The 19,877-nt window shown below is 35.4% G+C and overlaps 2 protein-coding genes across 4 annotated transcripts in view; one reads left to right on the forward strand and one right to left on the reverse strand.

Annotated features, from left to right (window-relative positions):
* The window catches only part of LOC125809129 (protein PIR), a 53,948-nt gene extending 39,968 nt beyond the window's left edge, over positions 1-13,980 (reverse strand). Inside the window, exons 1-12 of one of the 2 annotated variants that reach the window (XM_049488768.1) lie at positions 13,770-13,980; positions 13,599-13,671; positions 13,203-13,267; positions 13,043-13,120; positions 9,112-9,231; positions 8,953-9,023; positions 7,902-7,994; positions 6,740-6,809; positions 6,580-6,644; positions 1,496-1,691; positions 1,192-1,343; positions 307-400 (exon numbers count right to left, since the gene is read on the reverse strand). In XM_049488768.1, the coding sequence (XP_049344725.1) occupies positions 307-400; positions 1,192-1,343; positions 1,496-1,691; positions 6,580-6,644; positions 6,740-6,809; positions 7,902-7,994; positions 8,953-9,023; positions 9,112-9,231; positions 13,043-13,120; positions 13,203-13,267; positions 13,599-13,671; positions 13,770-13,823 (1,131 nt within the window). In that variant the 5' untranslated portion in view covers positions 13,824-13,980. Of the gene's footprint in view, positions 1-306; positions 401-1,191; positions 1,344-1,495; positions 1,692-6,579; positions 6,645-6,739; positions 6,810-7,901; positions 7,995-8,952; positions 9,024-9,111; positions 9,240-13,042; positions 13,121-13,202; positions 13,268-13,598; positions 13,672-13,769 lie in introns of those variants that run through there. The other variant, XM_049488769.1, reaches the window with a different exon arrangement.
* Positions 1-19,877, forward strand: part of LOC125809192 (uncharacterized) — a 511,850-nt gene that overhangs the window by 206,728 nt on the left and 285,245 nt on the right. The gene's annotated exons all lie outside the window — the stretch shown is intronic.

The following is a 19,877-nucleotide window of genomic DNA, read 5'->3' on the forward strand; positions in this document are numbered from 1 at the left end:
TCGAAATAGTTAAAACAAGTGATAATGAAGTTTTGACATGCTAATTATTAGAATTTCAGAATAACCACAATAAACTTTTGGGTATAACCATTACAAAAAACTATCAACGAAGTCTCAAATATAATAATATAACTTTTGATAACTAAGAGAATTCAATTAATCAAAAGAGAAAAGCAGGTATCCTAAGAGGTTATCCTCTCTTGTTTTCAATCTGTGTGTGGTTCTATGATTTTGTAAATGAGATGGCTTTATATATATATATATATATATATATATATAGAGAGAGAGAGAGAGAGAGAGAGTAACCTGACTCATGGCTGAAGCAAAACGAACAGTGAAGTCATCATGCTCAGCACGGATCACCCCAATACGGTTGACAATCAGATATTGCCTCTGATAAGTAAATGGTGTTAAGAAATTACTTAAAGTAATCCCTTGAAAATTTTCTAGTGGATAGTACAAGAAGTTTATTAGACAAAACAGAAGAAACACATAGAAAGTATATTGAGATATAACCCATAAGCTAAAAATACAAACTAAACTCCTATATATAACATGTACTTTTCGATGAACTAAAGCATTTAAACTCAGAATAAAACTGAATGTGAACTGCCTAATATTTTACAAAAAAATTGTAACTTGCTTCTCTAGTAAAAACATTTTTAAAACGGCTTACTGTATTTAAGTACTAAAAAACAAACAATATCTTCATTCGAAGGCCAAATAAGTTTCATGGATTCAAACTACTACTACTAAAAGAGAGAGAGGAGGGGGGAGCTTCAAGAAATGAGTACAATGTGAACCACTTTAAATTAGAATAATATTCTCCTTGGCTATCGAGCTTCAAAGTGATAAAGTTCATAGATAAAAGTAATAATTTGGGACTGTTGGTGAAGAAGAGAGGGAACAGTTAAAATAAAAAGAAGGAACCGGACATTGCAAGCTTTCTTTAACTATTTCCTACAAAAAAAAAAAAAAACAGATTTTCGGTTGATAACATTCAATTGGACTACGAAAAGAAAAGGCGCCGGCACTGAAGTTCTATTCTGTTTCAAGAGAATCTGTTTACAAGTTATTGGCAGTAATAAGAAGTAAATTTCGGAAAATCAAATCTGACTCGCATGAACCCAAAATTGTACAGCATCAAAAGCAACAAAGGAAGATTAAAGGATAGAAACAGAGAAAGGATATTCTTGTGCCTCACGCAGTGGCAGCTCATGAGGTGCTGGAAGAGTGAGAAGCCGAGTTTGTGCAGAAAATTTAGGGAAGTATGTCGATAACTCTTTTAAAATCGCAGCAGGAGACAGGTGAAGATCTGGGAAAGCAGGTACCACAGGATCATTCTGCATAAAAAGAAAGGTAATAAGGACATTTTCCAGAGTCTCGAAAGTACACAGTATTAAAGTTCATATCATAATAAGAAACAGAACATGAAAAAAAGATTACTGCATTCAAAGGTTCAGTTCAAAATCTGCATAAGAACAAATGAACACACCTTAAATATGTTAATAAGTCTGTTGATTTTCACCCTTTTGTACAATGATTCACTATCTTTCTCTGATGATGCTGCTAGGACAACAAGGACAGGCAAGACACGAAGAAGTGTGTGCCTCTCCGGAAATAGAAGTGCAAAATTCAACTCCAAAGACTCTACTATGAAGACAATGAGAACTTGAAGAATGTCTTCAACACTATAAAAAGTCAAGGAGCTCAGGGAAAAGTAGTGCACACAAAATAAAGCATACCAATTTCACATACATTAAAAAAAAACATTACCACCAAAGTAAATGACATTTCGACAAAAAAAAATTGCAAAGAGCAGAAATTAGTGGTCAGACGACAGACATCCTGAAAGAGATGGACATTTGCTAGCTTCATCAACAGTGTCACTTTTCCATCATTTGGGCTATACTCAATCAAGTGGCTTAGTATAAAAAGATACTTCAGACACTTGGAATGCAAGGCTAAAAGAACGGACCAGTGATATCAAGGTTGGAAAGTGATTACCTTTCTAATATAAGATCATCTCAAACTGATTCTATTCAGTCCCAATGTTTAAACCAATCATGCAGGGCATCCCAAGTTGGCTACATCACAAACTGGTTACTGATCTTACTTTTATATAGCTATCAGGTGCACTCTCTTAGCATTTTTTTATCAAGTAAATGCATTTTCATACATAAACATGGCCAAAAATTGACTGTATACAAGGGGTATACCAAAAGGTAAAGAATGTAAAAAAAGATATGATTCTCTACAAACTCCACCCAATCTTCTATACAACAAGGAACTCTATGGGTGCACCAAAGAGTATAAGGGACTGGAGACTACTCAACTCAGTAAAAACTTGACTCCACCCCTCCATGTTTTTCCTTCAGCACCTTCTTCCAAAGGGTTTGATCCTCTCCCGTAAGTACGTCCATTAGCCATTTCATAAGCATACTTTCATTGTTGGTCGTGAGGTCTTTGATTCCCAGGCCACCTTGAGACTTTGGTTGTGTTATTGCTTTCCATTTTACCAAATGATTGTGAGTTTTATTGCCTTCTTCCCCGAAAATTCCTTTTTAACTTTTTTTTTATAATTGTGGTGTTTGGGCCAGCTTGTGTGCACCTTGACTAATTCCAAGGGATATCTATCACCTCCCACCAACATCAGGTACTAGATAACTCTGTCCACCAAGGTTAGGACAAAAAATTCCTTTTAACTGTATCTATCAGTTTCAACACAAGCATGGGATAAGGAATAGGGACAGAATATAGGTGGGTAGACTATCTATCAGTTTCAATACCTTAACATTGTCTAGAAACCCATCAACTTGTAGCCACAGGTTCTCAAATTTGAACTTTGAAGTATGAGGAGTTTATTTCTCAATCTCCACTTTCGAGCATTACGGGTTTATGATTTGAGAACATTTGTTTAACCTTCCTGAAGGTGTTGCTCCATTCATTAGCTTTTAGGAACTTGTCTATTCTTGATACTTAAAGTGTGTTTTCACCCCTAGACTAGGTAAAGGCTGCACCTTGTAAAGGCATGTCTATAAGGAACAGATCTTCAATTGTTTGAGAAGCCTCTCATCGCCTTTGATCATTGTGAGAAGTTGAGTCCTCTCTCAAACTCTAAGACCTAATTTAACATGGTATCAGTGCTTTCTTTAGTGAGAAAACAAGAATAATAAGAGAACAAAATTGCTGCAAAAAAAATTCCAGCAAAACCTCTACTGTTCTGCGATTCCGACACTCTCCAGGGGTAGTATTGTGCATATACCAGTACCACCATTACAATCGGAATCCTCGCAGCTTGTGGTGTTTTTCAGCCACTTTTCTGGCAGTTTTCTTTCCAGCAACTTTTTCCAACAAGACAGCAAGCAGTTCTCCTGTTTTCCAGATCTGTTCTTCCAGTTTTTTCCCCAGAATTTACATTATTTTTGAACACTAATAGATCTGTTTTTCATGTCAATCGGATCCGATATGTTTAGCACTAAATCTGTGAGTTCCACCAACCCAAACCATGGCATCACCACAGAACCTTTGACAGGTAATGTAAACTATTTATCTTGGTCCTCCTCTGTTCAATTATGGTGCAAGGGACAAGGTGTTCAAGATCACTTGGTTACACAGGCCAAGGATATTACTAAAAAAGATAGGGGCGAATGGGAGAAGATTGATGCTCAATTGTGTAGTCTGTTATGGAAACCTATTGATTCAAAGTTGATGTCATTGTTTCGACCATTCCAAACTTGGTTCTTAGTTTGGGAAAAGGCCCGTGGGCTATACACAAATGACATATCCCGCTTTTATAATGTAATTTCTCGGTTTACTAACCTTAATAAGCAGGACTTGGATATGTCAACTTATCTTGGACAGGTTCGGGCGGTTATGGAGGAATTTAATGAGCTAATGTCCGCTACTCCAAATGTTGAAAAGCAATTAGAGCAGCATCAGAAGATGTTTCTAGTTGTTACACTTGTTGGACTTCCATCTGATCTTGATGCAGTGCGAGATCAAATTTTGGCTAGCTTTACTGTTCCTGTTGTGGATGACCTGTTTACTCGATTGTTACGACTAGCTGCACCACCTATGTCGTCTAGTCATACAGTACCACCTGCAGATTCTTCTGTCCTAGCATCTCAGACTGCATTTCAGACCGGAAATCGGCATGGAGTCCGGCATGGGAAACAACGACCAAGATGTGGTTATTATAACGAATTGGATCATACCCATGAGGTGTGCTACTCTCTACATGGTAAACCAAAGAATGCTCATGTTGCTCAAACTGAATATACTGGTAATTCCACCAATCAATTGTTCTCTTTGTCTGAGGTAGAATACAATGACTTTCTTCAGTATCAGGCGAGTAAGCAAACATCTTCATCAATAGCTTCTGTTGCCCAAGTTGGTAATCCTGTTAATCTTGTTGCTTGTATCACACAGTCCACCACACTTGGCCCTTGGGTTATGGACACAGGTGCTTCTGACCACATTTCTGGTAACAAATCTTTATTGTCTAATATTACTTACTCTCAGTCCCTTCCCACTTCCCACTGTTACATTAGCTAATGGTTCTCAGACCATGGCAGCCGGAGTCGGTCAAGCCAATCCCTTACCTTCCTTGACTCTAAATAATGTTCTTTTTGTCCATGGTCGTCCCTTCGGCCTCTTGTCAATAAGTCGTTCAGCTAAGGCTTTAAATTGTTTCGTCTCATTTTTTAGTGACTTCTTTGTCATACAGGACCTCAGTAAGGGAAGGATGATTGGCGAAAAGCATGAGTCAGATGGACTTTATTATCTCAATTCTCACAAATCCACTATAGTTTGTTCAATCTCAGACTCTCCGGGCTTAATCCACATACAATTGGGACACCCTAGTTTATCCAAACTTCAAAAGATGGTACCTAGCTTGTCCAAATTGTCTAAGTTAGATTGTGTCATGTCGATTGGGGAAGCACACCCGAGCTGGCTTTTGGGGTGTGAGTTAGGCCCAAGACCTAATTTAACAATAAACACGCACTCTCATATCTGCAAACATTATAATCACCCCCTATCACCCACTGATCATTCCATAGTCCTCTGATTACGGCAAGCTCATCCCAAAGTTTTTCTCTTTGAGGATTTGTGTGAAGGCCATAAACTCCTGTGAAACACCACCTAAAATACTCTTGGACACTTTCCAGCATACAACAAATTGTGTAGGATCCGTGTTGCACTCCTATACAGCTCCAACTTCTCTTGTCCCATAATATTATCTCCCCACCACTACTGCCACTAAATTGTAATTCAGCCCAGCCAATCCATCTAGTTCCAAACACCTGTTGTGAAAAGCTAGATGTCCATTCCTCAGTTTTGGTATCTTGAAGGCATACAATATCTCCCACTTGCAATAAGCTAGATGTTCATTCCTCATTTGGTTTCTTGAAGGCATAGTATATCAGTTTTCAACTAGTGGATTAAAGATTTCAGAGTTTCCTTTTATTGCTTTCATTTAACCCCGCACATTCCAACTGAGCATCTGTAGCTTCATTATGAATGAGATTTGAAAAACCTACCCCTTTCAGTGCTATCACCCCATCTTTCAGAGTTTCACCCCATCATAATTGACCAAGAATTTTAATTTCTCCAACTCCATATCCTTATTTGATCTCTTTTTCTTTGTTTGTTTGCATGCTGATTTTTTTGTCGTAGTTGCAGCTGCCGCCTTTGCTCCATACGTTGGATAATGTTCAGAAATTCATGCTCAAACAGTGACATGCTGACACCAAAAAACTTACAATCCTTTACCGTTACAATTTTGGTCCAGCTCAAAGTCATTATCACATGGGTTTTGATTGTGTGAGAGTTCGAACCTACTTTTTTTTTTTGATGACCGTGGTGTCCGAGCCAGCTTTCCCGCACCTCGACTAATTCCACGGGATATCTGCCACCTCCCACCGGCAACAAGTACCAGGTAACTCTGTCCACCAAGGCTAGGACAGATGGGAAGAATCACCTAGTGTTTTTTGTCTCCACTGAATTTTGAACCAGAAACCTCAGGGTTCTCAACCACTTCATTGACCACTAGGCAACACCCTTGGGTGCAAGAGTTCGAACCTACTTGGTTCCATGGGAGAGAGAAGTATTAGAGTGAGAGGAGAAGTCGGAGTTAGGTTGACTAACCAGTGGTCTCTCTGGTTCTAGAATAACACTTCTGAGTAGTGTTTGCAACACAATTTCAAGGTTGGCCTCATAATCTGCATCGAGTTGTCATGTATTTAGTCTTAGATGAGAGAATTGCTGGAGAGGCACTGATGTTGTGCAGGGAATTAATTTCATCAAATAGCGGTTCGGGTCTAGCATCCAATATAAGAATGGTTAATCAGTTGGTGCAAGGATCTAAATTTAAAAAGGCCCACCTTTCTCTGATAGGTTTAGAATTTTTCCTTCATTTGGGATTAGACACCAATAACATGAGATTTATCATGACAGATCTTAGGGGTCATGAGCATCCAGTCATAAATACATACATTCATATGCAACAAAATTCACTCAGTGCAGCAACATTGATTAACCATTCCTCTGGGTAGAGAATGTTCATTTGAAGGATACTTGTTCACACGGAACATCTCAACATGCAAGTTTAACAAAATAGCCCACCTCGTGCTAAAGAAGATCTGCAAGTATGTAACAATTCATGTTCAGCACATACAAATACGTGCAAGTTAACATGATTCAAAAACCTAAACATACAAAAGAAGTAGATATATACCTGTAAATCATCCAACTCCTCCCTCATTGAATCTGTATCTTGCCACTGCACACTAACTTGTGTGAATGTCCTGGCATATTGGATATGACAAATAAATGAAACGCGTTCAAATAGGAAGAAGTTCTACTAAATGGATGGTTACATTGAACTTCCTGGTGTTGGGAAAAGTACAAAATAGAGGGGAAAAGGAGAAAACCATGTAACAGATTTCTTTAAGCCGCTTCATTCAATCGATCAGCTAAGCTTAATCCCTAACTAGTCTAGTGGACTATACGAATCCTCTGCATTTATTGCGCTCTATTCAGGCTCATTTCATTCCAAATTTAGGCTACTTCATTATAAACATAAAATTTGATGATTGACACTTCATGATACTAAATTGTTTCTCTGATGCAAGCACCCAGAACAAACAAACAATTAAATAAGATTTTGTGGGACCTTTGGCTTTAACCATTTCTTCTTGGCCATTGTTCTCTCCTTTACACCGTGAGGGGACCACCAAGATTTGACCCCTTCATCCTGGCAGACTAAGTTCAAAGTTCAAAACCAGGATCCTGCCTTTTCCACACCCTATGATGCTCTGGGGAGGGGGTGTTGGGGTTACCTCTAATTTTTGGTGGTTACACAATTTTTTAGGGGGCACAACAGATCCTATGTTTTCAAGAACTCTTTCAAATTGAAAAATCAGAACAAAAATTTGAAGCAAAGAGTGACCACACTCAGTATACACTGAACAAGAATATAAAACACCTTAAAAGATATTACCCCAGAAATATGCTACTAAGAGAGTTTCAATAAAATATGCAAAATAAGATATTCTTGATTGCAATCAAGTTATGGAAGACATTCTCATGAATTAACACCAAGCATGAGGTTGTCGTGAAAATAAAAGAACTTTTACCATCAGTTACATTGATTTTCTTTTAGAATGATCACTTTGTTCAAATATTTCCCTTGTTTTTTGGGGTTTTTTTTAAAAAAATCTGGTAACTTAATACTTTCCTTGTTTTTTGATTGACAAACACTACCAAAACTGATAAAAGTATTACTACTTTTAAGTAATCAATTTATAACATGTTAAGCCTTTGTGCAACTAATTGTCCTAAATGGCAGGGATGGAAAAGTTGAGCACTCGTGAAATACAAACAACTATGACACACACCTTTTGTACCAAGAGAAGTCATTAAGTATACTAGCTTTTGCATTTTTAAGATGATCAAGCTGGATCAGAACATCAAGTAATTTCAGCATGGACCTGCAATAAATTCATTTGAAATTTATGCCCTAATGATCAGTGAGAAGTTAGTGATTCAAGTGCATTATGGAAAACGAAGAAAATACACCAAGCATAAGCTCAATAAAACAGAAAAGATAAACTAAATGAACTAGTAAAGGTGCAAGGTCATTTTCATAATAAAACTTCAGCAGTTCTCAACTGTATGCTTTTTCATCATCTTTTTTGGGAAATTAATCATGTAATAATCAGAAATCAGGTGGTGACGTGTGGCATATTTGAAAGAAGAATTCATCAAATGATTTTGATCTGTGCAAATAACTGGTCTCTGCTTGCATCACAAAGATTAATCAAACAATACTGCACGAACATCCTCTCCAAAAGAGCAAACACATACTGGCTTTCTAGGTCAAATCTATGTAGAGAGGAATTTGACTGCCTCGCTTAATTTTAAGTCTCAAGTAATAAGCTATGTTCATCAGATCAAATTTTCAGCAGCCGGACCAAGTACTACATTCCGTAAATCTCGACTTAACCAAATTTGTCTTTGACAACTATCAAATTTTTTGAAAATAAACTGCTATGTAAATAGCAGTTTCCAATTGTGCTAAAGAAGAGACTCTAACGGAAAATTGACATGTTTCCGAAGATCTTTTTTTCAGATTTGGTTAAACTTAACCCCCACGCAAAAAACAGCCATACCCAGGATAGTGGTTTTTTTCCCACTTTGCTATATTGGTGACTCAAACCCCCAACCTCATAATTGGAGGTGGAGGGCCGCTTTCCCTCTTGTCAACATTTTCCAAGATTATACACACCCTAAAAGAAGCAATAACAATCAAGGAAGTGAATACAAAATAGTAACATGTAATCTTTACCCAGTAATAAATCATCACAATACAGAATAAAGAGAAAAGACTAATCTATTTTAGAAGCACAAGAAAACAGACTAATGAAAAGATAAAACACGTGTACAGACCAAAGATGAGTTACTGTGGGACCATTAATACGACGCTCAGGTCTGGAAAAACGTTGCATGTCAGCTGCCAGCTGCATTGAGACAGATCGAGCAGAAAAGCTTGAATGAGAAGAAATTCATTAGTATAGATTATAGATAAACAGAATAGTCAGTTCAAACCTTAGATGCCGCGGATGCTTGCCATCTCTGAATTTCACGCAGACGGCTCATTTCCAAATCCAAAACTTGGTAAGTTTCGAGATACAGGTCAGCCTGACTTTGTTTCATAGAATCTGGAAGCTGCAATACTATGTCTTTAAATATTACAAGTTTTTAAAAGAAAAAGTAGGACAGTGGCAAAAACATGGTGCAAACATCAAATAAATATGTACAAGGAAGAAAGATTAACAACTTCAATCTGCGATTAATATGTCTAAATAATTGAACAAGAAACTTTATCTCTCAAAAAGATTAGCTTTCAGCACTAGTTCCCTTGCTGGGGCTTCATATACCCATTTAACTACACAATAAACATTCAAACAAAGTACAAAGAAAATGCAAACCAGATAAAATACATCTTTTTGATAACTGAGAATCCCCAAGGACCAACTAGCACACGGTTCGAAATTTGATGCATAATGAGCTCGCCCCTTCTCCACTTAAAAACCTGATGTTTTCCTCATAGCAGAACTCAAACTCTTGAGGTGCGCCTCTTTGACAGTTTGACACATCAAAGAGATGTGCTCCTTACTACTGAACCAAAGCCCGGGAGTAGATGAAATACTAATTATCGTGACAATAATATAGCTCAATAGTTATAAAAGAGAAAAAAAAAACGAGTAGGTTCATGAGGCTTAAAGCAAAAGACGTAATGTGAAATGGATGCTACGATGTGCAGTGCACAAGTTACAGAAAATTAAATTATACCAACATATATGAATTTATTACAAAATACAAATTATGATTAAAATGACAAATTTTAGCATCCAATATACAATAATTTTGACATTAATCTAACTCTTTAAAGTTTATTCAAGGAACTGATTGATCCTTGTTGGGATAACTATGCACATCATGTTTGAAGCACACACTTTTCTTAATGGGTACTGTTAGAAGCAAACACCTCTATAAAGCGCATGTCTTCACCCATGAAGTGATAATCCCTCCTTTCGCATAGCTTTAAGTGACAACACAACGACTTTCAATAGCTAGCTTGTCGTCACATTGAAGAAGTGGTTACATATACATGTAGACTTGAACCAATTTAATAAACCCCAACACATTCAAGAAACGGTATATGGAATTTTATGAATTTGAAAGGAAGTGTATATTTGTTACCTTTCTAGTTAAGGTCTGAAGTCATCAAAGAAGAAAGCAGCTACGATTGGATTGTTTATTAAATGGCTTGCATTGTTTACTGAAGTCTACAAGCCAAGGGATTTCTGTCTAGATCTCCTTATATGTGGACCCGAGGTAGCACAATGGGAGCACTTTAATTTAAACTGAAGCTACCTTTATGAGCTTTATGCTACATGTGTTGATTAGTAGAGAATTTTGCAGTCCGTCATTTGATTTAGTTTAGAGACCTCGGTGAAGCTTTTTTGTAAAGGTAAAGTTATATTAATAGACTACCAAGATGATATAAGAAATACAAGAAACACGAAAACTACAACCATAAAAGTATCAAGTGACCCATTCTAAAAAACTTAAGAAGTCCATGTAATGATCAAGACTATCTAGCATATTACTATCACGCCAAGAATATAAATAATGCAAACAAGTATTCTAAATTTTAGAAATGTGCATACTTTTCTTCAAAGCAAGCCTTGTTCCTTTCCAGACATAAAGTCCAGAAAATGCATATTAGAGTTGTTCCAAATCTGCTTCAAGTTTTTAGGCATCCTTTCACATTGACAGCATTCCAGTAAACTCCTGATCTTCAGAGGCATTACCCATGAAACACCAATCACATTAAGAAGCAGTCCCCAACATTCTCAGGATACTCTACATTGCAATTGTTGAAGTGTGTGACCATCTCATCTAAAAGCTTAAGTTGTTAGAGAGAGCACACTTATATTATTTAACTACATTCTCAACATGCCCCCTCACGAGTCACGTGCGGACCTGATATTTTTTCATGAGTCAAGCACGTGAAAATCTTTTTGATATGGGTGACGATGAGATTCAATCTCAAGACCTCTGCCTACTTTGATACCATGTTGAAGTGTGTGACTATCTCATCTAAAAGCTTAAGCTATTAGAGAGAGTACACTTTTATTATTTAATTATATCTCAACAACAATTAAAAATGTTCCACTGATTCCTGATCCTCTTCAGGCATTTAGCATTTACTACTAAAAACAAAACCTTGTTCTGCAAATTACTCTGAGTTAGACAAGCATCCCAAGTGACAATCCATCCCCAACAAGCTACCTTAACAATAGCTTTAGTTTTCCAGATAGTGTCAAGTAGAACCCCCCTGACCTGCAAGCTTTAGCAGCAGATTGTAGCATTTTTTGACATACAACATTCGATCCTTGTTATTCACCCAGAACAAACCATTCACCTTATTCTGAATAATTGAGATTGACTCCAGTTGATAAGTTAGACAAAAAACCTCCAGCTCCCAGTCATTTAAATTTCTCTAGAATTCTAATTGTCATCCTGAGGTTGAGTGATAATCAGCTACATAGCCTCCTTGAGCACAAAGCATCTAAATAGGTCTTGGAAATCTTCTTCTCAAACTCCCCCTTCCCTGCTCATCTATGTGGAACTTTGCCTCCAACCATCCATCTTTCTATAAATATCATCTATAAGCCTTTTCAAATTTCTTTACCACCCCTAATGTATCTCCACGACCATTTAAATAGCAAGTTTTTGATATGAAATTTCAAATTCCTCACTCCCAAGCTGAAAGCCACTTGACTGTAAGGATGTAAGGGAAGAGGCTGAAAGCCACTTTACTGTGACCTTCTTTCTTATCATTTGTTACCACTTGCCACCTTACTAAATGGATCTTCCTTCTATCAGCATTACCATCCCATCAAAACTAATGTATAATAGAATTCTTCTTATATAATGCTGTAGACATAGAAAACAGAGACATTGTATATGTTAGCATTCCATCAAGCACACTACTAATTAGGACAAGTCTTCTCCAAAAGACAGATATCATTTCTTCCAAGGGGTTAACTTATCTGTACATCTAAAAAATATTCAGAAACAAACTTATTTGTACTTCTATCAGTTACTCATGGCCAAATAATTTTACCTTTCTTCATCATCCCTAATGAAAAATTACTGTAGGAAACTTGTTCATTTCACACCCCAAAATATCAGCTAATTCCTCAATGCAACATTCTGCATTAATGCTAAATATACTGCTTTTAGACAGATTTTCAGCCCAGAAATTGCCTGAAATCTTAACAAAACCCCTCTTAAATGCAATAGCTGGTCTTTTTCTGCCTCACAAAAAGTACAATATCATTTGCATATAGAAAGTGTAAGTACCATTTCTTCCTCTCCATTCTTGCCAATGCATAGGCCCTTAAGCCATCCCAAACTCTCTTGTCTTTTTGAATGTTAAGCTTGGATTTCCATCACAAAGACAAAGAGATAGAGGATAAAGGATCACCCTGCCTTAAACCCCTTCCAGACTTGAAGAAACCTTAAGGATCACCATCTATCAATATAGAAAATCTGACTGGGGAAATGCAGAATCTGACCCACTCTGTCCACTTATCACCAAAAATTTGTTAGCCTAAGACATCTAGCAAACAAGACCAACTGACATGGTCATATGCCTTGGGCGCAGTTGTGAGGAAATTATACTAGCCAATTAACAAGGTTATGCTCTTTGTTCTAGCTAAACTTTAAAGCTTGAATTGAGGTGGTTCATCGTTTCTGCTCTCACAAAGCTTCCACCAATATAAAGATATAAAAAAATATTGTGAAATAAACTACAAACCACCACCACATATTATAATCATTTTCACCAACACAAACAAAATTAAAAAGCATAGAAGCAAAGTAGAAGATACTGATAATGTAAAACCTTATCTCATTAAGAAATCAAAAAAAATTCAGTTAAAAGCTGAAATTCTTTACTAACCTGAGGAAGCGCTTTAACACAACTTCTATATGTGTAGAGCACGGAACCCATTTCCTTCCCCTCTTGTATAAGTGTGTTCTGCAAACAATTTCAGCATTACATCAAGGAAAAGGAATGCAATTTCAGCAGCAGATTACTGATACAATTTCTTAACACATACCAGTTGGTTAATAGCTTTAGTGTCTTCTGATAAAGACAATCTATATGCAGCCACATCACTGTACTCTGCCAAATTCATTTTGAAACGTTAAAAAAAAGTAGTAAAATGAGGCAGTGTGATTTCATGGGTGGGCTATACTTTCAGAAAGGAAGACCTACAAGGAACATTCACGAGGAATCGCTTGAAATTCCAGAAATAATAATAAGACTAACAATACAATATTGAATGGAATCTTATTTATCAAAAATAAATACTAAAGGCAAATTCATTTATGCTTGCAACCAGAAAGGAAGATCAAGCAAACTACTAAATTACTAACTACAATAACAAATGGAAGGGGGGAAAATACTGAATTAGAACTGAAAACCTAAAAGAAATGTAAAAACGATGTGTTACCGATTGGACTAATAGTTGCAGCTCCTTCAGCTGAAACCCAAAACCCTGGGCCTTGTACTTCTGGTTGATCATCCTGAAATTATAACGACAAAGGAAGAAATTCACCAATTAGGAAAACATACTTACTGAAAACTATTGAATTTTCAAAATAGTGTTAATAGACATTGTTACCTCTAGAGAAAATGTGGATAGCGCAGCTATGGCTTCTTCAATCGGAACAGCCATTTGATGTGAGAGACAAGTATTTTCTTGTAATTAGTGGAAAATATACTGCATTTGTCAGGTAGAAGTGGATGAAATAGGGGAAGAGACTCGAAAAGTTTACCACCTCTCTCTCTGCTCTCTGGTTGGATCTGGCAGGAGAATTACGTCTATTGAAGAAAAAAAAGAAGTAGAAACTATAGTATTGTACCGATTCCGTCCACTTTTACTTGTCACTAATTCTTGAAATTGTTTATCATTTTTATTTATCATTTTTGAGATATAAAAAAAGACAATAATATTTTTCATATTTTACTCTCAACATTAAATATTTATTTTTCAAATCATTTTCCAAGACATATTTAATAGAGGATAATTTGATAAAGTACTTATATCAATAATTATTTTCTTTACGGGTGTGTCAAGTTAAATTGTCACAAGTAAAAGAGAACGGAGAGGACAAAATCTAACCATAGTTAATTTTTTTATTTAATACATATTAATGATGCTTTTAAATATAAAGTAATTAGCTTACGATAAACATAATTATGCTTTTTTTATAGAAAAAATAATCAGAAATCATGAAAAATATATATTGACTATAGTATACTATACAATATTATTTATATATAGCTGAGATATACACTGACTATACATTTTGATTCACTCAAAAAGTTGAATATATATAGTTTAATTATACATGAAGTATATATTAATTATTCAATCTCGATCAACTGAAAATTACATCTAAGCAATCCCAAATTTTATATATGAAATCATCTCAATGTTTCAAGTCTTTTGATAAATAATTAGCTCGAAACAATTCATGTTTACAGTACATCAAGTTTTATTGAAAAATGATTTTATAGGAAAAGGAAAATCAATAATGAAGACGATAACAAAAAAAAAAGACGCATAAGAAGGAGGAGGACGAAGAAGTTGCAGAAGCAGAAGAAGAAAGAAAGGTTGTTGTTTACGACAAACTTTAAAGTGATAGAAAATAAATTGCAATAAACATAGTTTCATTGATAAACATTGCCGGTACAAATCTATCCCTCCCTTGATTCTTCTCACTCTTAAGATTTATCCATGATTCAGGGGTCGTTAGTGGCCTATTTCTCAAACTAAGATAATTTGGTTTTCATCTCTTTATGAATATTTCATGAATTTGCAGAATATTCGAGATGTTTTTTCAAGGGAATACCCTTTATATAGGCATGAACTAGGTTTAAGGTTGAGTAGCTCCAAGAATTTTATTTGGAATTGAACACACCTTATGGAGTCCTAACTCGAATTAAACACGTCTTGTAGAGTCCCACAAAATTTTAATGTCTACAAATGTCCCATGAGTGTAGACTTGTTGAAACTCAAAGACCAAGCTTGAAGTACGCATTCTTTCACCTTTGCGGTTTTGTGACACCAGATTTGCAGATTTGATTTGTGAATGATTTGTGAGAGAAGAGATGAAGGGTAGATGGTCTCATTGGGTATGCCAAAATTTGTAGACAATAAAATTCGCGTCGAGAAAACAATAATCAAGAATGGGAAAATATTGTATTTATCATATTTATTGATTTCAAAGTGTGAGTGTTACAATCTCTACGATTTCTCTAATTCGTCTTTCCAGATATAAATTCAAGGGCTCATGAGCTTGATCTTGAATTTGTCTTGAACATGATCTTGGATTCAACGGCTTTGGAGCTTGTTCTCGAATCTTCAATGAACTTCAACTTTATCTTGATCTTAACTTTTATTTGAATTCAAGGGTTTCGAGCTTGTTCTTGAATTAGGCGGTCTTGATCTTGATCGTTCTTGAACTTAAATTCATGAATTCTTAAACTTGTAGTTATAGAGAAATCTATGGCGTTTGATCCATGAGCTTTTTCTAACTTCTTGCTTAGAATTTCTGGTCCCTTTTTCTAAATTATGAGGACTCCTATTTATAGTTTTAGAATAGAGGTTTTGCGATAGGAACATGCTTCCGTTCGACCAATCAGATTTAACTTACATGACATATGGGTTTTACGAGGCGGGCTTGTAACATCTCGCAAATTGAAATAACTAGGAAGAAGTTAAGAATTGGAAATAGTTATTTTTGGGAAGAGAAAAAATCTGGAAAATTTGTTAAATATGTTAAGTTGAGTTTTTGGTCAACTTCAAACGACCATAAATCCTAGCTCGGGATGATTTAGGTGTATTTTCAGATACCATAGGAAAGATCTTGGAATAATCTTTCCAACGCCGCTGAGTTTGCGCGATTCCGAGTTCGTATGAGTGAGAGATGCCCATTTGAAGTTGGATGTTCAAATAAGGAAAGTCTAATCCGGATTTTGGAAGGGTATTTTAGTCTTTTCCTTACCCAATTATTTTAATTTGTTTTAAGAAGTTTAATTGGGGTAAAATTAGATTTTAGTCAGTTTAGAAAAGTTGAAGTTCACGTTAGGGCTTGGAGAAAAGAGAAAAACGGAAAAAGGAGAGAAGAAATCAAGAATCGTCAAGAACGTTCGAGTTTGGTTGTGGATTTCGCCAAGGATTCAATCCTACAAGGTATGTGAGATCACATAGCGTTGGGTTAGTTCACCCACGCGCCAATCATGATTCAATTCAGCGAAGTTATATAGTTTTGAAAGTAAATCCTATGAGTTTTTGATGATAATTCGATTGAAATCTTGTAGGTTCTTGTTGTTGAAGTTTCTTGAGATTGATTCATGTATTTAGGTGTGAATTCGAGCTAAATCTTGCATATATTGATGAATTAGTTGTTTCTAAGTGTTGGGGAAAGAACCAAGTGAAAATAGGGGGTTTGAAAAACGAAGAAGAAAAGTCAAAGGCACCTGGGCAGGGGCTTGGAGCGTCGCACCTCTCATAGCCCAAGAAAAATTCTCTGATCTTTTTCCTATGGGGTATCGCCCCTCTCAGAGCCTCAAGCAGGGGTCTCTGAACTTTGGGCTCTGGCACCCTACGCCTCTCAGAGCACCAAAGACGTCAGACGCCAATTCATCCCATTTTTCCCCCTTCTTTTCGTACTAGTTCCTTAGTAACGTATTTATAATTTTCAATCGATTTATATACTCTAAGGTACGTTTAAACATCATGAAATCATCATAAACATGAAATCATGAACCTTGAATCCATAATTCAATTCAAGAAAAGTTAAGAGTCAAGTCTAGAAGTTAAGAAACAAGTCAAGAGAAGTTCATAAAGTTTTCAAAAGTCTTTCGCAAATGTTTTAACTTTGTCTTAAGACTTAAGTTTCAAGTTGACTAAAGATGTAAGAGTAAAGATTATACGGGAACTAAGTATTCCAAAAAGTTAGAAATGTTTTCACATTTGAGCAAGAAAGGGAACACCGATTTCCAAGAGAGCTTTTAAGCTAAGTTTTGAGTAATTATCTCAAACCAAAGAAAAAAGTTTTGTTTTAAAACATATGAGCTAAGTATATTTTTGGGAGTAGTATTGGGCACCGATATGGGGACGCGAGTTCATATTAACTCAAGTCTCCATAAACCATGTAGCCATCATGGGTAGTAAAGGATCATACTTTTTAGATGACTCCTTAAGTGTTTTTTAGCATAGACTAGTGGATCCACTTAGTTAAGGCGCTCTATATGACGGCAAAGTATAGGATAGTTCTAGCAGCGTGGGGAAGACGTTGTATCACCACTCAGGCTCATAGTGGTGGTTGTCGGTTAGAGAATCTCCCACATAAACTATATTACTTTATTATATGAGTAAAGTTGAATTTGTTATTGCATTTTCTTTAACGAACTAAGTTGTTTTCTACTATTTTAAAGGCTTTTTATATATTGCATGTGTTTTATTGCTTTATATTGAGTTAAGTTGTTCATGAGTTGAGTAAAGCCAAGGTAATTGTTTCTTTCAGTTCCTTTCAAGCTTATGTCTTGTTTTAAATTCCCCCTCGCATACTCATACATTCAATGTACTGATGCCATTTGGCCTGCATCTTTTAATGATGCAGACACATGTAACTAGGATCAACATCCAGCGCATCATTGATTCTAGTTGAGCTCCAGAATTTGTGGGTGAGCCTTCTTGCTTTCGGAGGATCCCTTTTTATTGCTTATCAGTATTTAGTTCATTAGGATGTCGTGGGTCTTGTCCCGACATCCATCTCAGTTATTAGAGGCTTCATAGATATAGACAGTTAATTAGTTCATTTGTCTTTACTTTATTATTGGCTTATGTTCAGATTTGAGTTGCCACTTTGGCTAAGTTAAATGTTTATTTCTAAAACATTATGAGTTAAGTTTGAGACAGTTGAATTATCTTGCATTTGAGTTCTTTTCTTAATACTTAAAGTCTTCCGTTGAGTAAGTAAGTCAGGCCAAGGGTTCGCTTGGGGCCAGTAATGGTTTTCGAGTGCCAATCCCGTTCAGGATGTAGGCTCGGGGTGTGACAGGGCTTCTTATTTTGACACATGGCATGATCATATTGCCTTCTTTATTTGACTTGGCATGCCACGTCATTTGCCACGTGGTACCAAAATGGGCCTCTAGGATGAGATGGCATTGAGCTTAGCAAACTAGGCTCATCTATTGTAGTCCAAATTAATTAATTTGGACTTTAGTTAAATACATAAATTATTTAGACTAATATTTTATTTTTATTTTTTTTTTGGGGGGGGGGGGGGGGGGTTAGCCGAATGACCATTTTGGATAATATTATCAATTGAGCTAAAAAATGATTGAGTAAAACTTATGGAATGATATTTACATAATTTGTCATATATAATATTTTTTTAGTAACATATTTAGGATTTATCTATTATAATGTTGTATAATTATAATAAAACTTATAGTAATAAAGATGATATATTAGCAATGCCTAAATAAGCTTTATCAAGCAAGAGGAATGTTTTAAAAATTGTTAATCATTGTATAATAATTTTCATCTTCATCACTTACTATTCATTTTTTTAACCGTATAAGTATGGTAAATTGTAACTTTCACACGTAACTAAATTCGTAGATCAAATAATACTACGTGTAATTTTTTTCTGCATTATGGGCCCTAACCCACCTTCATACTAGTATTTGTTGAGATACAAATTTTTTTCAAGAATATTACTTTTTACTTATACATTAAACACAGAAAGTAAATAAAAAATCTTACTTATTTTTTCAAAATTAAGTAAAAGTGTTTTATGCCAAATGGTGGGTTTCTCTTCAGGTAAAAGGAATCTCGATGGAGTTAGTCTTCAAAGGGAAGACAAACGTGCTGCCCCCTCTACTTTGATTAAAATAAAAACTTTTGAATTATGACTTCCCCACTACTAAATAATACATGCATGTTTTTATTGATTTTTATCGAATTGCCTATTCTTAGGGTTTTAGGGACGACATTTCCAACAGAATTAATAAAGAGATCCAATCATCTTATATGATCTATAAGAGATCCAATCATCTTATTATGATCTATAGTGTAATGTTTTTACTGGATTTAATTATGCTATTTGATAACTTATTTAGCTTTTCATAATGCATACATTCTTTTGAAATTCAAATTGTATTTATTATAAATATTTGTATTTTGAGTGTTGCGACTTTCCGGCACATCTATTTTCATTCTATAATGTTTATTTTTGTTTGTATTTTTTTTTAACTCTCTTTATCTCTTATATATATTCAACTTACTAGGATTTTATGATATTAGATTAGTGGAAGATAAGTATAAAGCTATTTTAAATTTTTGTTCAACGTTCTAATTGGCCTTTTGTAAAGCTCTACATTATTTTTCTAAACTTCACGTTTATTGTGAAAATCTCAGATTCTAACAAATTTTTAATAAATATTTTGAAATTACCTATAAATTTGTTATGTCTTTAGTCATAAACTTAGGGGTAAGGGTGTAATTGTGCGGGGAGGAAGAATACAAACAATGTGAAATGTCATTTGTACAACTTAATTTTCCTATTTTCACTATCATATTCCCCACTTTCAAAAACATTAGTTCTCCAAAATAATTTAACCAACCGAATACAAAAAAAAGCAATGGATTTTTTTTTCTAAAAACATTGAACACAATTTTTTTTTAAAATAATCGAATACAAAAGAAAAA

This window comes from Solanum verrucosum, unplaced genomic scaffold (genome assembly GCF_900185275.1).
Source record: "Solanum verrucosum unplaced genomic scaffold, falcon-dt-bn FXZP01000062.1, whole genome shotgun sequence".
NCBI classification, from domain to species: domain Eukaryota; kingdom Viridiplantae; phylum Streptophyta; class Magnoliopsida; order Solanales; family Solanaceae; genus Solanum; species Solanum verrucosum.